The sequence below is a fragment of the Xiphophorus maculatus genome, chromosome 20 (genome assembly GCF_002775205.1).
Source record: "Xiphophorus maculatus strain JP 163 A chromosome 20, X_maculatus-5.0-male, whole genome shotgun sequence".
In the NCBI taxonomy this organism is placed as follows: domain Eukaryota; kingdom Metazoa; phylum Chordata; class Actinopteri; order Cyprinodontiformes; family Poeciliidae; genus Xiphophorus; species Xiphophorus maculatus.
Genome location: NC_036462.1, coordinates 8,428,606 through 8,449,074, shown reverse-complemented (window position 1 = coordinate 8,449,074; position 20,469 = coordinate 8,428,606). Strand labels below are relative to the sequence as shown.

Sequence of the window (20,469 nt, the reverse complement as noted above, 5' to 3'; positions counted from 1 at the left end):
CAGCTAATACAATAATTAATCAGTTAATCTACAACTGATTAAGCATACACTACAGGAATGCTATGTTATTGCATTTTCTTATGTTATTGCATTTATTTACAAAAGTACATTTAGTATATTTCTTATATTAAAGAAAGCTTAAATGAATATTTTTATCTGATTAATCGATTAATCAATTTATAAAATAATCATTAGTTGCAGCCCTAACAGAGACGCACAGGTCCTTATTAAGCTGCTAAACTCTGCTGGTTTCCTGACATTCAAAGCCATTAATGTTGTAACAACTGTAACATTGTGGGATGGGGCTCAGGAGACGGTTAACAACACTTTGGGGATGATATATAAAATCTGTTTAAACCAACAACATTTTGCAGCAGCATGAAGCATTAAAACTAATCACAGATGACAAAAATCAGTCCCCGTCTCATCTAAAACCTAAACACTGAGCCAGGCTCATTATGCAGATGTGTGCATACTCCATATTTTATGGCAAGCGGCAGGTGGTAAAACAAAATGATTTGTGTTTCTGCATAAGCAGTTGGTCCTACAGCATACACACACTTTCAGGTGACAGTGATTGCTGAACGCCTATTATATGCTGCCAGAAAGGTCAATATGTCAATGCGCCCCGCTGGGGGACCTGCGTGAACATTACGCAGCCCACTCAATCATAGGTGAGAACATGCGGGCGTGTCCTCCCACGGGGGGGCTGAGCCTTTAGAATTGACCCGCAGTGTATCATTCATCTGCCTGTGAGCAACAAATAAAGCTTTCATTCATCACTTCTTTTTATTATTTTTTTTTCGCATATGCACCAATAGAAAATCTCCACTGATCGGGATGGACTCTCAGTGCTGTGGGGTATGTGAGTGGAAGCTGGTGGAAAAGTAATGACTCATCACTTTTTTCCCCCACACACAGCAAATCTTCCTTTGTAGGTGGCGTATTGGGAATTGAGTAGCGGAGGGAGAGAACTCGGTCATGAGGCCTGTGTATATTTTCTGAATTATGACTCCATAACTGCACATTTCTACCAGTTCCTTCACCTTATAAACATTGAACAACTTCAAATAACAAGAAAAGCCTAATAAAAACCATTTTTTCCTCCTTTCTTGATACTCACCGCTGATCTTCTCGTGCTGTTCCACGACTGAGACACTGGGCGGCTGGTTTTGGTTTCTATGAACTCTGAGCCCAGAGATGTTGGAGGCACATAGTGTCTCGCCCTGGACTGAACTGCCATCTGATAAGCCACCTCAAATGCCTGTCCCAGTGTTAAGATGATCTCATATGTTTGGATCTAAATAAGAAAAAAAAGTTGAAACATTAACTGACATGTATACTCTCAAAAATGTTTTATGCATTTTTATTCAGGCTCCATAACTCAAAGCTTTGCAGAACCACGTTTTACTACAATTACAGCTGAAAGCTGTTTGGTATATTGCACTCCATCCATATCCCCATCAACTGCATGAGGTGAAGCCACCTGCATGTCCTCCCTGTAATTTCCCCAAAGTCTGTTGGCAATTGGTTAAATTGGACTTTATTTAAGGCGATCAGAGGAATGGAATCTGAACACAAAAGCTTATCATAATGTTTTTGATTTTTATTTGTAAAAGAATTTAGATTTTTTTTTTCTCCCACTTCCTACTTTTTGCTGACCTGTGATTAAAATCCCAGAAAAATATGGTGATGTTTGTGGCATTCCAAAATATGTAGAATTTCAAGTGCATCTTTTAAGTGTAAGATGCATACACACTGTTTTATACATCTTACACTGCGTGTAAGATGCATAAAACTTTGTTTACAACTAAAGCTTTGTTATGCACAAAGGCAGTATGTGCCTTCTTTTTCAATATATCTATTACCAAATGTGATTCTGTTTTACAAATCTTAATTACTACAAAATGATGAGCACATGCAATATTAATAGATGAATCGTTAGCCCTGAACGGCTACATACAGCACAATGTATTGTGCTGTATGTTGTTCAAGACATATTAAAATGTCTTGAACAACAACTAAAAGAAAACAGATTCAGGAGAATTTCTTCCTGCTTAAAAAACACAGACAATTCACAGACTGCTGACACTGATGACTGATAATTATCCCACTACACACAAAAAGAAAATGCAGTGATTGTTGTTGACCTTTTCACAGTTACTGATACATTGAGCAAAACTTTGTGTGAAAAGTGATTCAATCTAACAGTAGAGACTTGATGTGATGAGAGAGATAAAATAAAATGCCAACAGGATGTTTGCATACAAGTTTAACTGCAGGTAGCTGATGACACGCAAAGAGCGATGATTATTATAACTCCTGACAAAATAACAAACAGGTGCACATGTTTGTTTGCATTTCCCACATTTTAGAACTGGTTTGAATACTTACGACTTCCACAGTACTGAAGACGTGACAGAAGTGGTGGCCACTCTTAGAGTCCTTAGTGATGTAAGCAAAGGTACAGAGGTCATCCGGGTCCTGGGCGGCACACGAGATGTTTCTGATTTCATGCTCTGCAACTATCATCTGTTGGAGACAGAAATGAGGTGAAATGTGAAAAGAAATCAATCTCCATCAATTTGACAGCAAATTTTGTGTTGAAATCTTTATATCTGTTAGCACAGATGTTAATATCACTTTACCTTAGTGGCAGCATCAATGAACTTGACACCTCTGTAGGTGATGGACAGTATGACAACTGGGCCCTTTTTGGAATCCTTTGATTTCTGAAATGAACAAGATTCACATAACTGTCATGTTTCAAAAAAAGAAACTGATTATTCTTCATTTCCCCAGATTTAATGATTCATAGTTTTGGTCAGAAGTATACATACACTCTTTATGGGGATGAATGTCATGTTAATCTGGAGCTTTCCAAGGTGTTGCAGGTTATGCAACTCAAATATATGTAAACACCAAAACTAATATTTGTGAAATCTGTCCGTAAGTTGCACTTTAAACAAACAGTTTTTGTAACATCATTCTGGGTTATTATTTAACCCTTGTTGGTGTTAGAATCAGTGAAATTGATTTTAATTGGTTGGTTTTCTGACACAAACTTTTAAGCAAATAGTCTGCAGATTTTTAATAGTCTTGAGGTCAATGCTTCGCAAAGCATTGACCTTCTATGAGCTACGAGGCAGTAGTGCTACCAACTGTATCACCATGCCACCAAGTCATGTGGTTTGATACGAAGGGCTTTGTGCCTTTGAAAACCCCAAGTACCTCCACCCTTCAGAGGACACCTCTACTCAGGTTACTGAGTATAAATATTCGGGAATCTGGCCAGACAATACTCTGTCCTTTTCAAACTGCACTGACAAATGAGTCTGAGGTTAAATTAAAAGTCAGCTCTTCTCTTTCACATTCTCTACTAAACTAATTATTTTTTTTAAATGACCATCATTTTCTTGTTTGATTGTGATGGTGTAATTTACAGAAGGGTATGTAAGAGCTCACTCCAAAAAGCTTGGTGTCCTCTCCAGCTCTGCCATCCAATTTGTAACAAATGATCCATCCAAAATTCACCACTGCACTCCAAAGTCCTCTCTGAACAGGCAATCATTACACACCAGCCACAAATTCATTGGCTCATGTTAAAATATACTGCTCAAAAAAATAAAGGGAACACTTTAAGTGTTAAACACCTGTTTAAGTGTTCCCTTTATTTTTTTGAGCAGTGCACAAAACACTCTTTGGTCTTCCACTCCACCTAATCCCATTGCAGCCAAGTCTTTCTAAACTTTGTCATTAATGTTTTTATCAAAGTAGCAATTATTCTGTCTTTTGTTTTTGTCCTAACTTTTAAGTTTGTCCCTGTTTTGAAACACCTTTTTCATTTTTGTTCAAAAGACCCTGTCTTTTATGAAGCCACATTTGAATTCAAGAATTTGTTGAACACCAGTTTTATGCTGCTATTAACTTAAGAGGGTGCCGACTAAGAAACAAGCCTCTGGTCCAAAATTTAAACCTCCAGACCTTACTAGAGGCATGAAACTACATACTATTATTTTTTTAATAGCTATAAGTTACGTCAACAACCAATGAAATTACACTTTGCTTGCTCTGGTTGATTCTCTTCTAACCAGAAGATGAAAACATGTCTAAATTGCATTTCCTTTTTTGCATCATTTTCAAATAAAATTGCTCACAATTTGCATCACAATTGAGTGGAAATGACAAGAGCAAGGTTTGGATCAGGGTGAAGTTTTCAAACCTAAGAACACTGTGCCAGCTGTCAAGCATAGTGGAGGTTGCATCACACTGAGTTTCACTAACTTGGTATTTGTACAATGCAAGGTGAGTACAACTATGTTATATACCTTTAACGCACGCCAATATCAAAAATGTGTTTTGAAGGGAAAAAGCAAGCTAACATGATGTTTCAGGAATGTTTTTCCAAAGGCCTCTATCTGATGGAAGAAATTATGGAATAAGCTTAAAGTTGTCTTGTCCCAGGAAACCAATTGATTTGAAGATATTTTATGTCAGTTTGGCCAAAGAATGTTGAATATTCAATTAGAATTATTCCAAAATGCAGGGACAAACCTTCTGAGGGACACATACAGCCTGTGTATGCAATGTTGACACAATTTTGTAATAAAAATATTAAATTATTCATTATAAGCCTCAAATTCTCATGATAAATGTTTGCGAACTTCAGAACAAAAACATGTAATTGTTCTTTTTAGGTTGGAGTGGGAAGAAAAGCAAAATTCTTCAACTCACCCTAATTTTAGCACAGGCATCTTGTGTGGACTCAATCCCCCGTAAATCCCTGATTATCAATGATCCTAAATACTGAGGAGAGAGATAAATCAAAACAATTCAGTATCCTCATTGCTCATGACAATCAAAACCAAGTAAAGAGAAGAAAAAAATATATTTTATGAAACTAAAACGGTTGAAACGTTTCCACCTGTGTGCTGAAGACAGAAAGGGATACTTACTGTTGCCTCGTACCTGCAGGAGTCCAGGATGAGCTTCTCAGGCTGGTGATGCCAGGCGGACACGGTGGCGTATGTGGCAGAGTGGCTCGGCGGCCGGAGGTTTAATCGAGACTCTTTATGTCGTTCACTGTGTCTGTCCTGCAGAGATGCAAAGATGCAGAGTCACAGCCCTGCATCCCACTTCCTAGAGGTAAGACTGGGATTTTTGCACTGCTTTGGGTAAATACATTCAAAGAAAACTCAAAGACGTTTTGACTCCGGATACTAATTTGTGTCTCTGTTGAACTGCTGAGTTACAAGACCTCTAACTGCTGCATATTAAAGCAAAAGCGTCTGAAGTCTGACTGGTCAGCACTTTTTGGTAAGTCGTTTTTTGATATCCGAGCTCATAAATATTCATGCATGTTCAGCCTTCAGGTCAGTGCAGGATCTGCTGAGCTCCTTCATAAATCACTTGTCAGAATAAAATATACTTGTGATAATAACACACCAAAGTTCTATCAGAAAGGTATTGATTTAAGACGTGATTTAAAGCAGGCAGTACAACATATTCCTTCATTCCCAGAATGTTGTTTCTTTTTCTCTCTTTGCCTCACTGAGTCAGAGACCAGGCGTGCAAGCTTGACTGTTTGTGTCGCAGTTTGACCTTTAGCAAATGCTAAAATTTGATCACAGAGATATTTTTAGCTCATTCTCACGCAAAATAATCCAAGACACCCAGGGAGGCTGAGCTTCATGAGACGAAAAACAGCTGCAGGGCTGAGTTATTATTTAATGCAGCCATATTTTACCATCCACTGATGTTATTTTCATATAAATGTATGATGCTGTGCAAAATGCAAGAGAACAAACTGAAAATGAATGTTTTTTTTGTTGTTTTTTTTACATTTGTAATAAATTTTGCAAGGGTTTGGACCAAAATCTTGCAAACCTTTGTGTCAGCTTTTTTGTCTGTGCTTGAATAAATTCATCCAATTATTTAAGCCTTGAGGGACAATTGACTGAGTTTAGTCTGCTGAACATGAAAAATATTAATAAATGCAACGAGATGCAGTTTTTATAACCATAGGACACAGCAGTAGGATTTGAAATGTTACCATTTAATTTATTTTGAACTTACCACATTAAGATGTTTTAAAGAAAATTCATTTGATAATTGTGTATAAATGGACAGAGATGCATTATTTAGAGCAAGGCTCCATGGAATTAAAATCTGCCCACTAATTATACCGCTATATTAAACTGCAGATGCACATAGCAGTTCTGCCTCTGGGAAGAAAGCAAATATGCTGCATCCTCCTCCATTTTTTAAACCATTAATTCTCTTATAATAAGCTGCAGTGGGTGGCTTCTTTAACTGAGATCCAACTGAAAGAAGTTGAAACTCACTACAGAACGCGGCCTCTCATTGTAGGATCGCAGCGAAATGCTGCAGTCTTGATCGATTGCTCTTCGCCTCCGGTCCGACTCGGTCAGGGGGAGGAGCATGTCCATGGAGCGACTGGTGTAGGGGTCCAACTGACTGAGGGGCGAAGTGGTCTGGGATAGGAGGTCATGGAACTGTCACAGAAACACACACAGGCACAGCAAGCAGATTAATGTTGTGACAGCACTGGTTTGCCTGGTCTCCGTCCAAGCTTTTGACAATAGATTGCTCTCTTGGTTTATTTTAGCCCAGTTTAATCTGCCTGATAAATCAGCCTTTGTATTCCAATGGTACTGAATCACATTCACATTTCAAACACCTTTTCCTGTAATGAATTAAAAATAAAACATTTTACCACATGATACTGGTTAATTTTATATTGGGTTTGTGGGGCTGTTATTGCTATGACACACATTTGAAGTCAGACAGTTACCTTAAAAAAAAAAAAAGCAGTTCTTATCATCACTTTTAATGTTATCAGAATACTACCACAAAATAAAACTTTAAGTCCATATCGCTCTGCTCTATTAGGGTTTAATCTCCACTCATCCAAAATATATAAACATAAATGCTGTTTAATGAAAACACTGTTACGGTTTATATAGAGCATAAGAATTGAACTACCTTTCTAGTTATGAACATTAGGGATGTCTACTGTACCAACTAAATTACAGAAAGGCTATTTCTGCACCTTATTAAAGAATCCACGGAAAGTGTTGCAGTCTAAATAATCAAAAGGTCACATCTTTTTCAGTGAGAGTTGGTATAGCTGTTATGGGGTGTAAATATCTTACTGGCAGTTGAAAAACGTTAGTTTAATAATGTTTTGGAGAATCAGAAAGGAATTCTGGTGGAGTTAATCTAATAGCTTCTTGGGAAATACTCACTGAAGAGTAGATTTTCACCATGTAAAGCAATGCTAGTTCAAAAACCTTTCTAGCAGTTTAAAAAAAATACTAGGATATTAAATGTTTTACCCCTGTCACTCATGCAGAAAATAGCTGTCGACACAGTCACCATTTTCTCAAACAATGCCAGAAGATGAATGTGAATCTGTCAGGTCTCCATTCCTCCTGCCTGATCCCAAAAACAACTGCAAATCATGATTAAAGGTGCTTTTCAATAATTTCATCAAAAGGTTAATATATTTAAGCAATTTTGTTTGAAAAAGGTTTGTTGCACACATTGTGGTAAATGTCAAATACTTAGTTATGCTAATTTTTACTATTAAAATGAAAACCAAAAGATCAGAATATTAGAAAATTGGTCTCAATGCTAAAAATAAAATTGGATTCTTATTTTAGAAAAAAATATATAGCTACACAATAGTCTATGTCAGCGTTTCCCAATTCCGTTCCTCAGGCCTCCCTGCTCTGCATGTTTTAGATGTGCCTCTATAACAGAGCAGCTGATTCAAATGATTGCATGACCATCAAGTGCTGCAGAAACCTGTTGATCACCCATATATTCAATCCAGGTGTGTAGCAGAAGGGAAACACCTAAAACATGCAGGGCAGGGAGGCCTGAGGACCGGAATTGGGAAACTCCGGCCTATGTGATTATGGCAGAAAATGCAGAACAGATGCTTGTCCAGCAGGCCATCATTGAACACACAAAAAGGGTTAGTCATAAAAAAGTAGTGCTCAGAAGGTAGTTGTGCTCAAACAAGCAGATTATCGGAATGTTGAGTGGAAGGAAAAAAACGTGGCAGAAAGAGATTCAAAAGCAATACGGATAATCAACGGCCTTGAGAGGCTTTTGAATCAAAACAGACTCATAACTTTAGACAAGTGTCAAAGTGAAAACAACTTTCCTTATGTTGTCTTTTTTTCTTCAACAACCCTTGCAGCACTGCGCAATGTAACTGCTAATTCACCCCAACATCGTCAGTGCAGTCTTCCACAAGCTTTTTCATCTCTGATCAGCACTTGTTTTTTTTAATAATCTGGCTCATACAGTTATTGCCTTTTCTCTCCTGCCTTTTGCCTTGGACTTGGTAATAATGACTCAGTTTTACAGTCTATAGTTGTCAGGGAAACAACAGAAAATAGTGTCAACATAACCAAGAGTCTCATGGAGAGTTATTAAAAGAAGATGAAAAACATTTTTTTTTACTTTCTTGTTTTTCAAGCAAAGGATCCCATATTTAGACTAGCTTGCCACCAGTAATAACAAAGTTGGCTGATTGTAGAGCTTTGAGCTCCCAAGTGAAACAGTGGCTTAAACAGAGACAAATCTGTGAACACAGCTGCTCGCACAGCCGATACTGAGCAGCAATTTTCTTCTCTTTGTATTTTTCTCTGCTGTTATTGCTTTGTGCCAATTTTATGCTTATGCACTTTTCTCTTATGTTTTGTTTTCTTACTTGTTTAAATAGTTTTGTTTCTATTTTAATGACTCATGACTTTTAAAATGCCAGACCAGAGAATAAGCCTGGAAATTTACCTTCAGCTTGAGGATCTTTAGACAATATTTTTTTTGCTAAAGGTAACAGTGTTTTATGTTTTGTCCCAGATTAAAATAAAAGACTTCCATAGCTTTCTCTAATTGCTTGACATTTTTACAGTTGTGATGGTATAAAACGTCCTCTTAAATTTGCTACATTCAGACTAGCTAATTTTCTTAGCTGCCCTTCAGAAATTTTATGAATTAAAGAGATTAAACCTTCTACTAAACACTTCATAAGTTTCTAAGTGAACTATTAGCAGCAACCAAAGTAATCCATATATAAAACAAATAATTTAGCTATGTGTAATAAATGGGGTGGAATGACACAGGGAATGAGTACTGAACACAAAAAGGCCTAGAAAGTCAAATAGTTAAAATCTAACAATATTTAGAAAGCAATCATCCTCTATACCAGTTCCAGTCAATAGCAGCTGGTCTAGTCCAGGACAGTCTGGACAAAAATCTGAATAAGAAACCAGAGTGTATTTTTAACTTGGGGAATCCTGCAAACACAGTCAATAAACTCTCAGGTAGTTTTAAAGAAGGCAAATAAATCTGTATAGATGAGTCCATAATCTGAATTAAAACCAACTGAAAATTTATGGGGAAAAAAACTCAATGTCTGAGACGATTCCCACAGAACCTTCAAGATTTTTGAAGACAGGCTGAGGGGAAGAAAAGGTAATAGTTGATCCAATCAGAATGTGTCATTGCAAAAAAAAAAAAAGCGTCTCTACTAGTATTTAACATATTTCAGTTGGATATTCAGGGTACTTACAACACATTTGTGGACTTATCTGTGTTGATTTCTTTTTATTTGAGTTGCTACCAACATCTGATATAATTACCATGTCAACAACTTCATTAGAAATATATCTTTACTGAGAAAACATTAATGTATTCACAATTTTCCCTGCCAAACATGTCTTTTTGTAGGAAGCTAATTCCCACAAGGCAGCACCAACATAATAATGAGGGCAGATTAAGTGTTAAGTATGTAAACTTCATAATCAGTCTTACCATAATTGGGGACAGCCGACGGGATTTAGAGGGAGCTTCTTCATAGGGTCTCTCTGCTAGAGATGCAATGATCCTCTTCCTGTGGCCTAAGGGCCCGACCTTAATAACCTGGAGGGAACAGCATCACTCTATGAATTTCCATTTTACAGTCATCTGAATATCTCATACAGAACAATTTATCCAGACAAAGCTAAGAGAGATGAATCTAAAAACACACTGGCGGTCTTGATGCTATGTACTCTTCACTGGATGGCAAACAGAAGTGACTCTCGTCAATAATTCAGCTTCAATCTGTTTTGCCATGAGCCTAAAGTACAACACTGCGTCCTTCTTGGGACACTCTAAAATTCACAAGCCATATTTGGATGATGAGCTACGAAAACAGAGAGGACCTCAGAACATTATCCAGAAATATATAGACAGTGCAGCTGTATTTTCCGATTGCAATACGGAAAATTGCACAACAGAATAACATAACCATGAGTACAATCTCTGTTTAACCATTTACAAGGACCACATCTGCTCATATGTCTAAAAGTCTTGCAGGATGAAGCAAATATTCATTTCATGTAGTAAAATCCCATCACCTTAATACTATGCATTTGCATAATTGGCTATTAACATTCATGCTCATCCTCAAAGGGTGGATGTTGAGTGATTAATGTTACATTTGCAATTATGTTCCTGGTACAAAACCTTTCAGAACAAGCCCATGTAATTCTTTGTCTGATCGGTTCTATTACTCAGAAGCAGAAGAAGCAAATGGTCTGTGCATTTAATTTCTGGTTATGTTTTTATTCTCCACAAAAGCTCCAGCAAAACCAGTGAACACAACGTTAGTGAAAAGAACCTTGGAATGATTTTGGAAACGCGACCTGGATCGTAGAAGAAGCCAGATGCTATTCGCTCTAAAATGCTGAAGAGGATGTAGAAAATGTAATGGGCAAAGAGAGTTCTGCCAAGATGCTCACAGGCAGTTCTTGCTGCTCTGCACACTGAGAGTAATGTGCCGCGCACTCAGACCCCCATCTTTCTTCATTGCAGTCTGCTGGACACCATCCCTCTCACACTGCATTGGCAGCAAGCTTGGCGGTTGCTACTGCAGCTCTTTCTGCAATTTTACCACCACTGCCTTTTTGTTTACTGCCACCAGACGCTGCAAACATAATATAATATCTTCAAGCACATTCATTCTCAGCTTCTGCGCTATTATCCACTCACATAGAGGACACTAAGGTTCATCTGCTTTGTTTGCCTGGTTGTCCTCAATAAACATGGCACTAGCTAACACACAATATGCTAAAATAAATAACATTTCACATAATAGTGATCTAAATGTTAGAAACCGCACTGGTGATTACCAAAGGGTTGAAATCTAATACATTTCCAGCAGATAAAAGCCATTCCATTAAGCATAGTGAACATCCATGAAATTCAAAAATGTGAAAATATTGCAAGTTAACCAAAACAATAGGGTCTGTAACACCTAATCTTTTGCACACTGTCTTTTTCAGCTGTAAAACAATATGCAAGGTTTGAACACGTAGACAACTGATCAATAAATCATCCAAATACAGAATGAGTGTTTTACAACTTGGTCATCAACCTAAGCTGACTGGCCGAGCAAGGAGAGCGTTAATCAGAGAAGCAGCCAAGAGACATTTTGTTTGGCAGGTAACTGACACCCTGAACACATCAGGCCCACCATGCAAAATGGTGTAGGCAGGATTATGCTGTGGTAGTTAATTTTCTTTTAACAAGCAGGATAGTCCAGTAGAAAGACCTGAGACTGAGTTTGAAGTTTAGATCCAGCACTGAACATGAAGTCAGTTACAACAGAGAGGTTTTGATCAAAGCATATATATTTGTCAGAATGTCCAAGACCAAACAAAATTAAATTAGGAATTTAAGCAGTGGTTATTATGTTGCGCTAATCTGTAATAAACTTCCAAAAAACTGCAAAACTGCTGAAACAAGGCTAAAAGCCATTTGCTAAGGCTTGCCTTTGATTAATAATAAATAAAACATTGATTAATTCTGGTCTGAAATACAACTTTTCATTTCTTCTCTTTATTCTGCCACTGGAATATTATCTTTCAGTTTTTGTATGTTAATTGTGTTATGTTTTTGTCATATAAAGCACCTCAAACTGCTTGGTTACTGAAATGTGCTATTCAAATAAACTTGACTTGAGTCAAGCAATAAACAAGGATCAAATTAATGAAAGGTCACAGATGATGTGTGACATTTACAAACAAATTCTAACGGCCTTTGAGAATTCATTAAAAAAAAGCTGCACTCAACATGTGTGCAATTTTAAGAACTGCTTGATTGAAAATGCAACATGCATCTCTCTGGTGGATCAACCATTTTAAGACCATAAGAAATTAGTCATCCTTTATAATCACTGATTACCATAAAATGTCACACTATTTCCCTAAAGACAAAACCAAATTAGACTTTTTCTGTCATCCCTTACCCTCTTTTCAGCTTAATTTACTTTATTTGCTATTTATCTACTAATTACTCTATGATTTATAAAGCATCTGAGCTGTAGTTTTATGGAAATTGTTTCTATCACTGAAACACTTTTTTGATTCTTCTGCACTCGAGTATTAAGTGCATCTTAACCTCGAACAGAATCCACAACATTTATGCTTCAGTGAGAAATAGTTTCCATTGCCACAGAAGTGAAATTTCATAACAGCTCACTGTAACATGCTAAACATTTAAAGTTCAATACTTAAACAACTCTTACATTGACAATTTCCAGCTCCCACAAGTTCTTCACACACTCCAGGGTTCGGTAGCCATTAGAGAGAAAGTTGGGAAGATACTCATGCAGGCCAAGGACGTCCAACCAAGAGGATAAAGATGTGCTGCCATCACAACCCAGTGGTTTCACCTACAGAGAGAAAGACAGGCATATGAGAGCAAGTACTGTGATGTTAACGTCAAATTAGGAGTAAAAGAGGAAGCAGTGCTAAATCCAATTTTCCTTTTTGAGTTCTACTTCCAATGCAGAGTTCTGCCATGTCATCCTAACATAGAGTCTCAAGTTATAGACAATTTCACCTAGTCTAGGGGTCTGCAACCTGGGGTTCCAGAGGCACATGTGGCTTTTTGGCCAGTCCAATGCGGCTCTTACAGAACCAAAAGAAAAACACTTTGACTATGTATGCAACAAGAAATTGTCATTTAAGGAGTTTTTCCATTAGTTATTATGCAAAAACCGCTTTTAATATCTAAAACAGGCTTTTAAAAAGTAGCAAACTTCAAACTATCCTACCTATATTTCTTCATTTTCCACATTTATAGAAAATCTCATCTCATTCTACAAAATAGTTTTTTTTTCTTCTGTAAAAGCAGATTTGTTTTGTTCCAGAATCTAAAAATAAAAGGTTCTCTAATCTTAAAAGCAAATTTAATTAGCTTTCAACATTTCATGTAGTACATATCTAGAAAACTGTTTTTTTGTTGTTGTTGTTGTTTTTTCTTTCAGCTTTAAGTGAGTTTTATTTTGTAGTAGTGGGGGCAAAAGTGGTTCTTTGAATGGAAAAGGTTGTTGACCTCTGAACTAGTCACACAGCAATTTGTAAACCAATTGACTTTTTATGTCTTGTTCAGAAAAAAATAATAATCTGACCAATAACAAATAGCTCATAATTTTATGTAGTAAAAAAAGAGTATTAATTCCCCCATCATCACTGCATCCACTTGTGAAGCCATCCACCTATCCACCTTTCCATCCAATAAACTGAATCTCCTAAAGTAGATTATCAGGAAATTTTATTCTTTTCTGAGTTTAAGATTATAATTAACGAATAAAAAAAGGAGAGCAGTGAAAATCTGAATTCTGCACAAAAATCCATATTTATGTATTAATATTGCAATTCACTTTTGAATTATGTTTTAATAAAGCAAAACAAATCCATTCATGAGCATTTCAGCTTCAATTGTGGTTTAGTTGTTAGCCTAAAACTGATTACTGTTATGTACAGATTATAATTTCCAACCAATCCTGAAGGGAGCAATATCACATTTACATCCATTCACAATAACAATCTTTATCTCACTTCATTTTAGCTAATTGACATCTGCTGTTGAAGTACTGGAGTTTATTTTTCTGGATGTGGTGTTAAGTACCTTGGGCAAGCCACGTGCTGCATGGAGGATTTTCTTCCTGTGCCCTGGGTCAGTGATCCCCATGTCTCTTAAATCTTGGTCCTCCATCACGTTACTTCCCTGCATGTGCACAAACATGAGAGAAACATGCAAATAAACTCATCCACATACAAGCGCAACCACATGGATGAAATCATTGGAAACATCCATGCAAACAGCCTCATTCAGCCACAGCTTTGAGCTAAAATGGCCTACATATCACGTAGTACATCTGCTTCCCACACATATGAACATAAAATATTTGCTCTGAAAATATCCAATCAATAAAACTGTTACTTGTTTTACACGCTTCCTGAGAACAGCTAATCATAGCTGTACATGTGCACACACAGAATATGCACATCTCTGACACAAGCACCAACAGAGTGGGAGGACAATGAAGTCAAATAAAATGTGCATGCCAGGAGTAATCAATCTAATCTGGTGCGACTCAGAGAGAACAAAGCCTCCAAAGCAGCAGCATCTACAGGACGCCTTAGACAGACACACACCGAGTTGCTGTCTTGGTGTGTGTTGCAAAATTACATCCATTATTTCACTATTTGTTTCACAATTCCTGTTTGATTAAGACTGTGGAAACAATCCACAATTATAACTCTATTCCAATCCCTGAAATCATGTCTAAAAAGCAGATTCTTGTCTAATTCGTGGAGATGTTCACGCTCAGCTCCAGAGGTTTTGTCTTCTGTTCTTTTTTTAGGCAGGAAAAAAGTCACAAAGACAACCAGAAAAATGAGAAAGAATGTTAAAATGCTCTGTTGTCTTTACTCAAGCAGCTTTCACTGGATTGATTTCTGAACACACGATGCAACAGCGTCAGGGCGCAGTCAGGAGATTACTCACTGATCGCTGTAATAAAAGGTCAAAATGAAGTTGGGTCAGACGTGAGGGAGGCCCAAAATAGATTCTCCGCGTTTATTAACACAGTTTGAAGTTTGATGATGCCTCGGGGGACTTTGCAAACTTATTATTTCATGCTGCATTTGAAACATGTGACGGGAATGTATGGTTCAGTTCTTACATAGCTTATGAGCTATGGTGGCTTGATTTAATCGGATACGACTTGCAGATGTAGCCATGGAAGAAGTCCTTCATCTCACTAAATGCATTCGGTTAAAGCAGCAGTGAATTAGAATTGCTCTATTGGTCTGCCCCAATTGTTAAAAAAAATGTTCCTATTTCAAGATGCAGTGGGCGTTAATGGTGAACTGATGAAGAAAAATAGGTTTATGTGTTATAATATGTAAGTTCAGCTCCACATTATGCCAACCGAAACAGAAAGGGCTGCAGAGTCTGATGCAATATTAATATGGTAGAGATGCAATGTGTATGCATGATGGGCAACTTCTGGATGCTCCACACAAGACAATATGCCTCACTGCCACATTTGTTTGGAAATTAGAGCAGCAAACCATGAGAAAAAAAGAAAGAAATTATGTGGATTTTTAGTCTGAAAGGAAACGTGTAGACATAAAGGCAGAGGGAAGGAAAGCCACTGCCGCCCCATTTGTGGTGGCATGAAAAGAACAGAAAATGATAATCGTGTAAAAATTATGAGAATGGGCGCACAGCTGTTCATAATTTATGATCCCTCAAAAGCCGCATCTCACAGCAGTCATCACGTGCAGAGCGCCTCGCTGAACCATGCCAGCGCCAGCCCCTTTGCTCTAACAGGAGAGTAAGGGGGAACTTTGCACTACAGTATCTTCAGCTATGACGTTAGTGGTTTGTAGGTGCAGTGAAGCATTTATGCGGAGCTTCCTGTCGCACCAGAACTGCGCCGAAGAAAATTCACTGATTTCTGTTATAAGTAAGACAAAAATAGCAACATTAAAGTAATAAACTTCAGTTTAAAAAATGCAGATGAGGACCAAGGAGCGAAGGTGGTCTTACTGGCTTTAAAAGTATTAATAGTTTTAATAACCAGATGTTTCTAGTAAGGCTACACAATATTAAGCAAGCGTATAAGGTGTGACAATGATGGTGAATGGTGGAATAAGAAAGCAAATAATTTACCATACATGTTCATTCCTTACTGTTTTTGAGTTCATTGCAAGCATAAACCCACTGGTGATGAGTCACCTAAGCAGCTCCAATAAAAATTGAGTTTACTTTTTCAACAAAATGGTTTGAATAAAAATTCAGATTCTGGTCCACCATCCGGCGTCTCAGGGGGGGGAAGCGGTGCAGCACCAACACTGTTTATAGTGGGGATGGTGTGCTGCTGACCTCTACTCGGGACGTTGTGGGCCGGTGGGCGGAGTACTTCGAAGACCTCCTCAATCCCACCAACATGCCTTCCACTGAGGAAGCGGAGCCTGGGGACTCTGGGTTGGGCTCTCCAATCTCTGGGGACGAGGTCACCGAGGTGGTTAAAAAGCTCCTCGGTGGCAAGGCCCCGGGGGTGGATGAGATCCGCCCGGAGTTCCTTAAGGCTCTGGATGTTGTGGGGTTGTGTTGGTTGACGCGACTCTGCAATGTCGCATGGACATCGGGGGCAGTTCCCCTGGATTGGCAGACTGGGGTGGTGGTCCCCCTGTTCAAAAAGGGGGACCGGAGGGTGTGCTCCAATTATAGAGGGGTCACACTCTTAAGCCTCCCTGGCAAGGTCTATTCAGGGGTCCTGGAGAGGAGGGTCCGTCGGATAGTCGAACCTCGGATCCAGGAAGAGCAGTGTGGTTTTCGTCCTGGTCGTGGAACACTGGACCAGCTCTACACCCTCGGCAGGGTCCTGGAGGGTGCATGGGAGTTCGCCCAACCAGTCTACATGTGTTTTGTGGACTTGGAGAAGGCGTTCGACCGTGTCCCTCGGGGAGCCCTGTGGGGGGTTCTCCGGGAGTATGGGGTACCGGGCCCTTTGATACGGGCTGTCAGGTCCCTGTATGACCGGTGTCAGAGTCTGGTCCGCATTGCCGGCAGTAAGTCGGGCTCGTTTCCGGTGAGAGTTGGACTCCGCCAGGGCTGCCCTTTGTCACCGATTCTGTTCATCACTTTCATGGACAGAATTTCTAGGCGCAGCCAAGGTGTTGAGGGGGTCCGATTTGATGGCCTTAGGATCTCATCTCTGCTTTTCGCAGACGATGTGGTCCTTTTGGCTTCATCAGATCGTGATCTGCAGCTCTCGCTGGAGCGGTTCGCAGCCGAGTGTGAAGCGGCCGGGATGGGGATCAGTGCCTCCAAATCCGAGGCCATGGTCTTGAGCCGGAAAAGGGTAGAGTGCCTCCTCCGGGTCAGGGGGGGTGTCCTGCCCCAAGTGGAGGAGTTTAAGTATCTCGGGATCTTGTTCACGAATGGGGGAAGAAGGGAGCGGGAGATCGACAGGCGGATTGGCGCAGCGTCTGCTGTCAAGCGGGCGCTGTACTGGTCCGTCGTGGTGAAGAGAGAGCTGAGCCAAAAAGCGAAGCTCTCGATTTACCGGTCGATCTACGTTCCCACCCTCATCTATGGTCATGAGCTTTGGGTCATGACCGAAAGAAAGAGATCGCGGATACAAGCGGCCGAAATGGGTTTTCTCCGTAGGGTGGCTGGGCTCTCCCTTAGAGATAGGGTGAGAAGCTCAGTCATCCGGGAGGGACTCAGAGTAGAGCCGCTGCTCCTTCACATCGAGAGGAGCCAGTTGAGGTGGCTCGGGCATCTGGTCAGGATGCCTCCTGGACGCCTCCCTGGTGAGGTGTTCCGGGCACGTCCCACCAGGAGGAGGCCCCGGGGAAGACCCAGGACACGCTGGAGGGACTATGTCTCTCGGCTGGCCTGGGAACGCCTCGGGATTCCCCCGGAGGAGCTAGAAGAAGTGGCTGGGGAGAGGGAAGTCTGGGCCTCCCTTCTGAAGCTGCTACCCCCGCGACCCGACCTTGGATAAGCGGAAGAAGATGGATGGATGGATGGATGGATGGTTTGAATAAAAAAATTTAAATATCGCTACAAACGCTCTTTGGCAAAGAAATAACTGTGAAAGTGTATTAATGACTTTTCTAGAAAGCCAGACTCAAAGATTACAATGCAGGTTTTTTTCATTTGGGAAAACAGAACACTAAAAATACTATAGGCTGTTTAGATTTTCTAAATTTAAATAAAATATTGCCACACGGACATCGCCATGTCTTTGTCTTTTATGCCGCAATTCATCCTGGGAGATTGTGAGGAGCGCCATCTAGGCAGAACAGTAATTTCTGTACATTGAATAACGTTCAACGCTTTCAATTTGACCTGTAGCACACTGAAATATAAGGCAATGCAGACATGACAAGGGTAAATGAAGATGAGGACAAAAAAACAGATGAAAGAGTCTGCTGAAAAAGCTGGTGTTTGTTCTACCGCTGCTTGGAAGTGCCAACCAAAAAGGAGAGTGGAAAGATCTCCAGTTTCCATCTCAAACTGTTTACGATAAGCAAGAGATCAAAACATTTTCTCAAATGTTTTAGAATGGTGTTGCTTCATTTTCACTACCTTCCAATTTCAATTTTTTGTTAGCTCATGCTAATAGTGTTAGCTATAAAAATAAACAATATATCACAAGTTGACATTTGTTTCAACAGACATCTTATGTACAGCACATGAAAACTTTGAGGCAGTTTGAGTCATTCCAGATGTTTTGTGGACCACCCTCCTCAACCTTCACAGCTTTGATTTCTTATGTTTTGTTAACGCTCAGATTCACAATTCACAAGATTCTTGTATATTCTGTATAATCTGTGCACATAGCTCCCATATTTATATTTATATTTATACACAATATCTATATCTCTTTGCTATAACCCCTTATAGTCCATACATACATAGTCTTGTACATCTATAAATAAATATTTATATCTCGTAGAGCACTTCTGGATAGATGCAAACTACATCTCGTTGCTTGTACTTGTGACAGTGCAATGACAATAAAGTTGAATTCTATTCTATTCTATTCCATGTCAAAAAAGGGACCTTCATAAGTGAAAAATGCAATAAAGATATACAATATTGAAATAATTAGTTTTTATGTGTCATAGACACCAACTTTTGAGTTAATATTAAGATGTTTGAAAGTTTATAATATTGTTTGTGTGATTGAAACCAACAGAAACTTTGTTTTTAATGTCTGATATTAAACCAGGCTAAACTTTTTCTGTTTCAGGTGAATAAGAATTATTGTATTTATTTTCATTTGCTAGGTACCAAAATAATTAGAGTAATAAAGTAGTGTGAGGATGGTAGCAACATGTTGTGTGGGTGTTTAACTGCATTTAAAAAAAACCTGTGAATTTCCTAAAATAGTTGGAATAATAAGCAAAGAAGATTACGCATCTTAAGACATCAGCCAGGTTGTTCAAGCTTGGGTATAAATGTAGATTTTCCAAATGGATAATAACCCTAAGAACACCACCAAACCACAAAAATCACACTTCCACAGAACATTTGTGCACAGAGCTTAAAAGGTGTGTGAGGCCTAACAATATGATTGTGTTACACCAGTTCTACCAAGAGGAATGGGGTACAGTTTCAGCAAACTATTTTGAGAAATTTGTGGAAGGACACTCAAAATGCATATTAATGATACAGTTATATATTATGATAATATATGTAAATATCTTTTCATCTGTTAATGGAAAATTTAGTTTGATTTTTGTAAATATCTAGTTTTGAGTGTTTTCCCAGTTTTATATATCATAAGATGTCTGATTGTTAACGATTTCTACTTTATCTACTTAGTTTAGGACTTTGGAGTACATTTAAGTGGCTAAACATTATGTGAATTAAATCTGATTGACTGATTGATTGATTGATATAAAAGGAAGATTTAAATAATTTATGCTATCCTAAACCACTTTCTTTAAAACACCACAACAGCAAAGTGGCCTTGGCAATGGATTACTTTATGGTTGTCCTTTTAGGAAAAGGAATCCAATCAAAGCTGAATAGAAAATGAGCCATAGTGCTGCCATCTGCTGATCAGCCTAACCACCTTTACAAAGAGTCCCACAAATGAGTTCTGATCGATCACATCTGAAACAAGTCTGGCACCACCTTAAAGGGCACAATATTAAACATTCACAACACTAGCCTGACTACGCTGACCTTTCTCTTGTTTGCAACCTCCACATCTTTCTGGGGGTTGCATGTGTAATTTGCCTGGTGAGCCTAATGATTTATCTCTTTGATGCATCAAGTTCAGCAGACACATTAGTTGTGACATGAACAAGAGCATCTGAATGCCTGATGACCTACAGTCCCTGTCACATTATTGCCTTGGGAGTTTCCACAAACACTGACTCTAAAAGCCCATCAGAAAGGAAGATTTGTCTTCACAACAACTGCAGATAATGGCACAGGTTTAAGACAAACTTATTGTGAAAATAAAATGTCGATTAAGGGTATAAATATTTCTGCACTGCTCATTTAGGACAACCATTTTTTATGCATAATTGAGAGCCAATGCAACATTTTGTTACCTTCCTT

General features: G+C 38.8%; 1 protein-coding gene across 9 annotated transcripts in view; it reads right to left on the bottom strand.

Moving 5' to 3' along the window:
• Positions 1–20,469, bottom strand: part of LOC102227521 (ankyrin repeat and SAM domain-containing protein 1A-like) — a 55,549-nt gene that overhangs the window by 9,085 nt on the left and 25,995 nt on the right. For all 9 annotated transcript variants that reach the window (XR_002751866.1, XR_002751867.1, XM_023325128.1 and 6 more), the window contains 9 exons: positions 13,996–14,094; positions 12,608–12,754; positions 9,850–9,957; positions 6,345–6,515; positions 4,956–5,093; positions 4,735–4,806; positions 2,649–2,732; positions 2,395–2,532; positions 1,124–1,300 (listed from right to left, as the gene is read on the bottom strand). Coding sequence is in view for 7 of the 9 variants with exons in the window: in XM_023325128.1 (XP_023180896.1) it covers positions 1,124–1,300; positions 2,395–2,532; positions 2,649–2,732; positions 4,735–4,806; positions 4,956–5,093; positions 6,345–6,515; positions 9,850–9,957; positions 12,608–12,754; positions 13,996–14,094 (1,134 nt within the window). In the remaining 2 variants the exon portion in view is untranslated. The remainder of the gene's footprint in view (positions 1–1,123; positions 1,301–2,394; positions 2,533–2,648; positions 2,733–4,734; positions 4,807–4,955; positions 5,094–6,344; positions 6,516–9,849; positions 9,958–12,607; positions 12,755–13,995; positions 14,095–20,469) is intronic.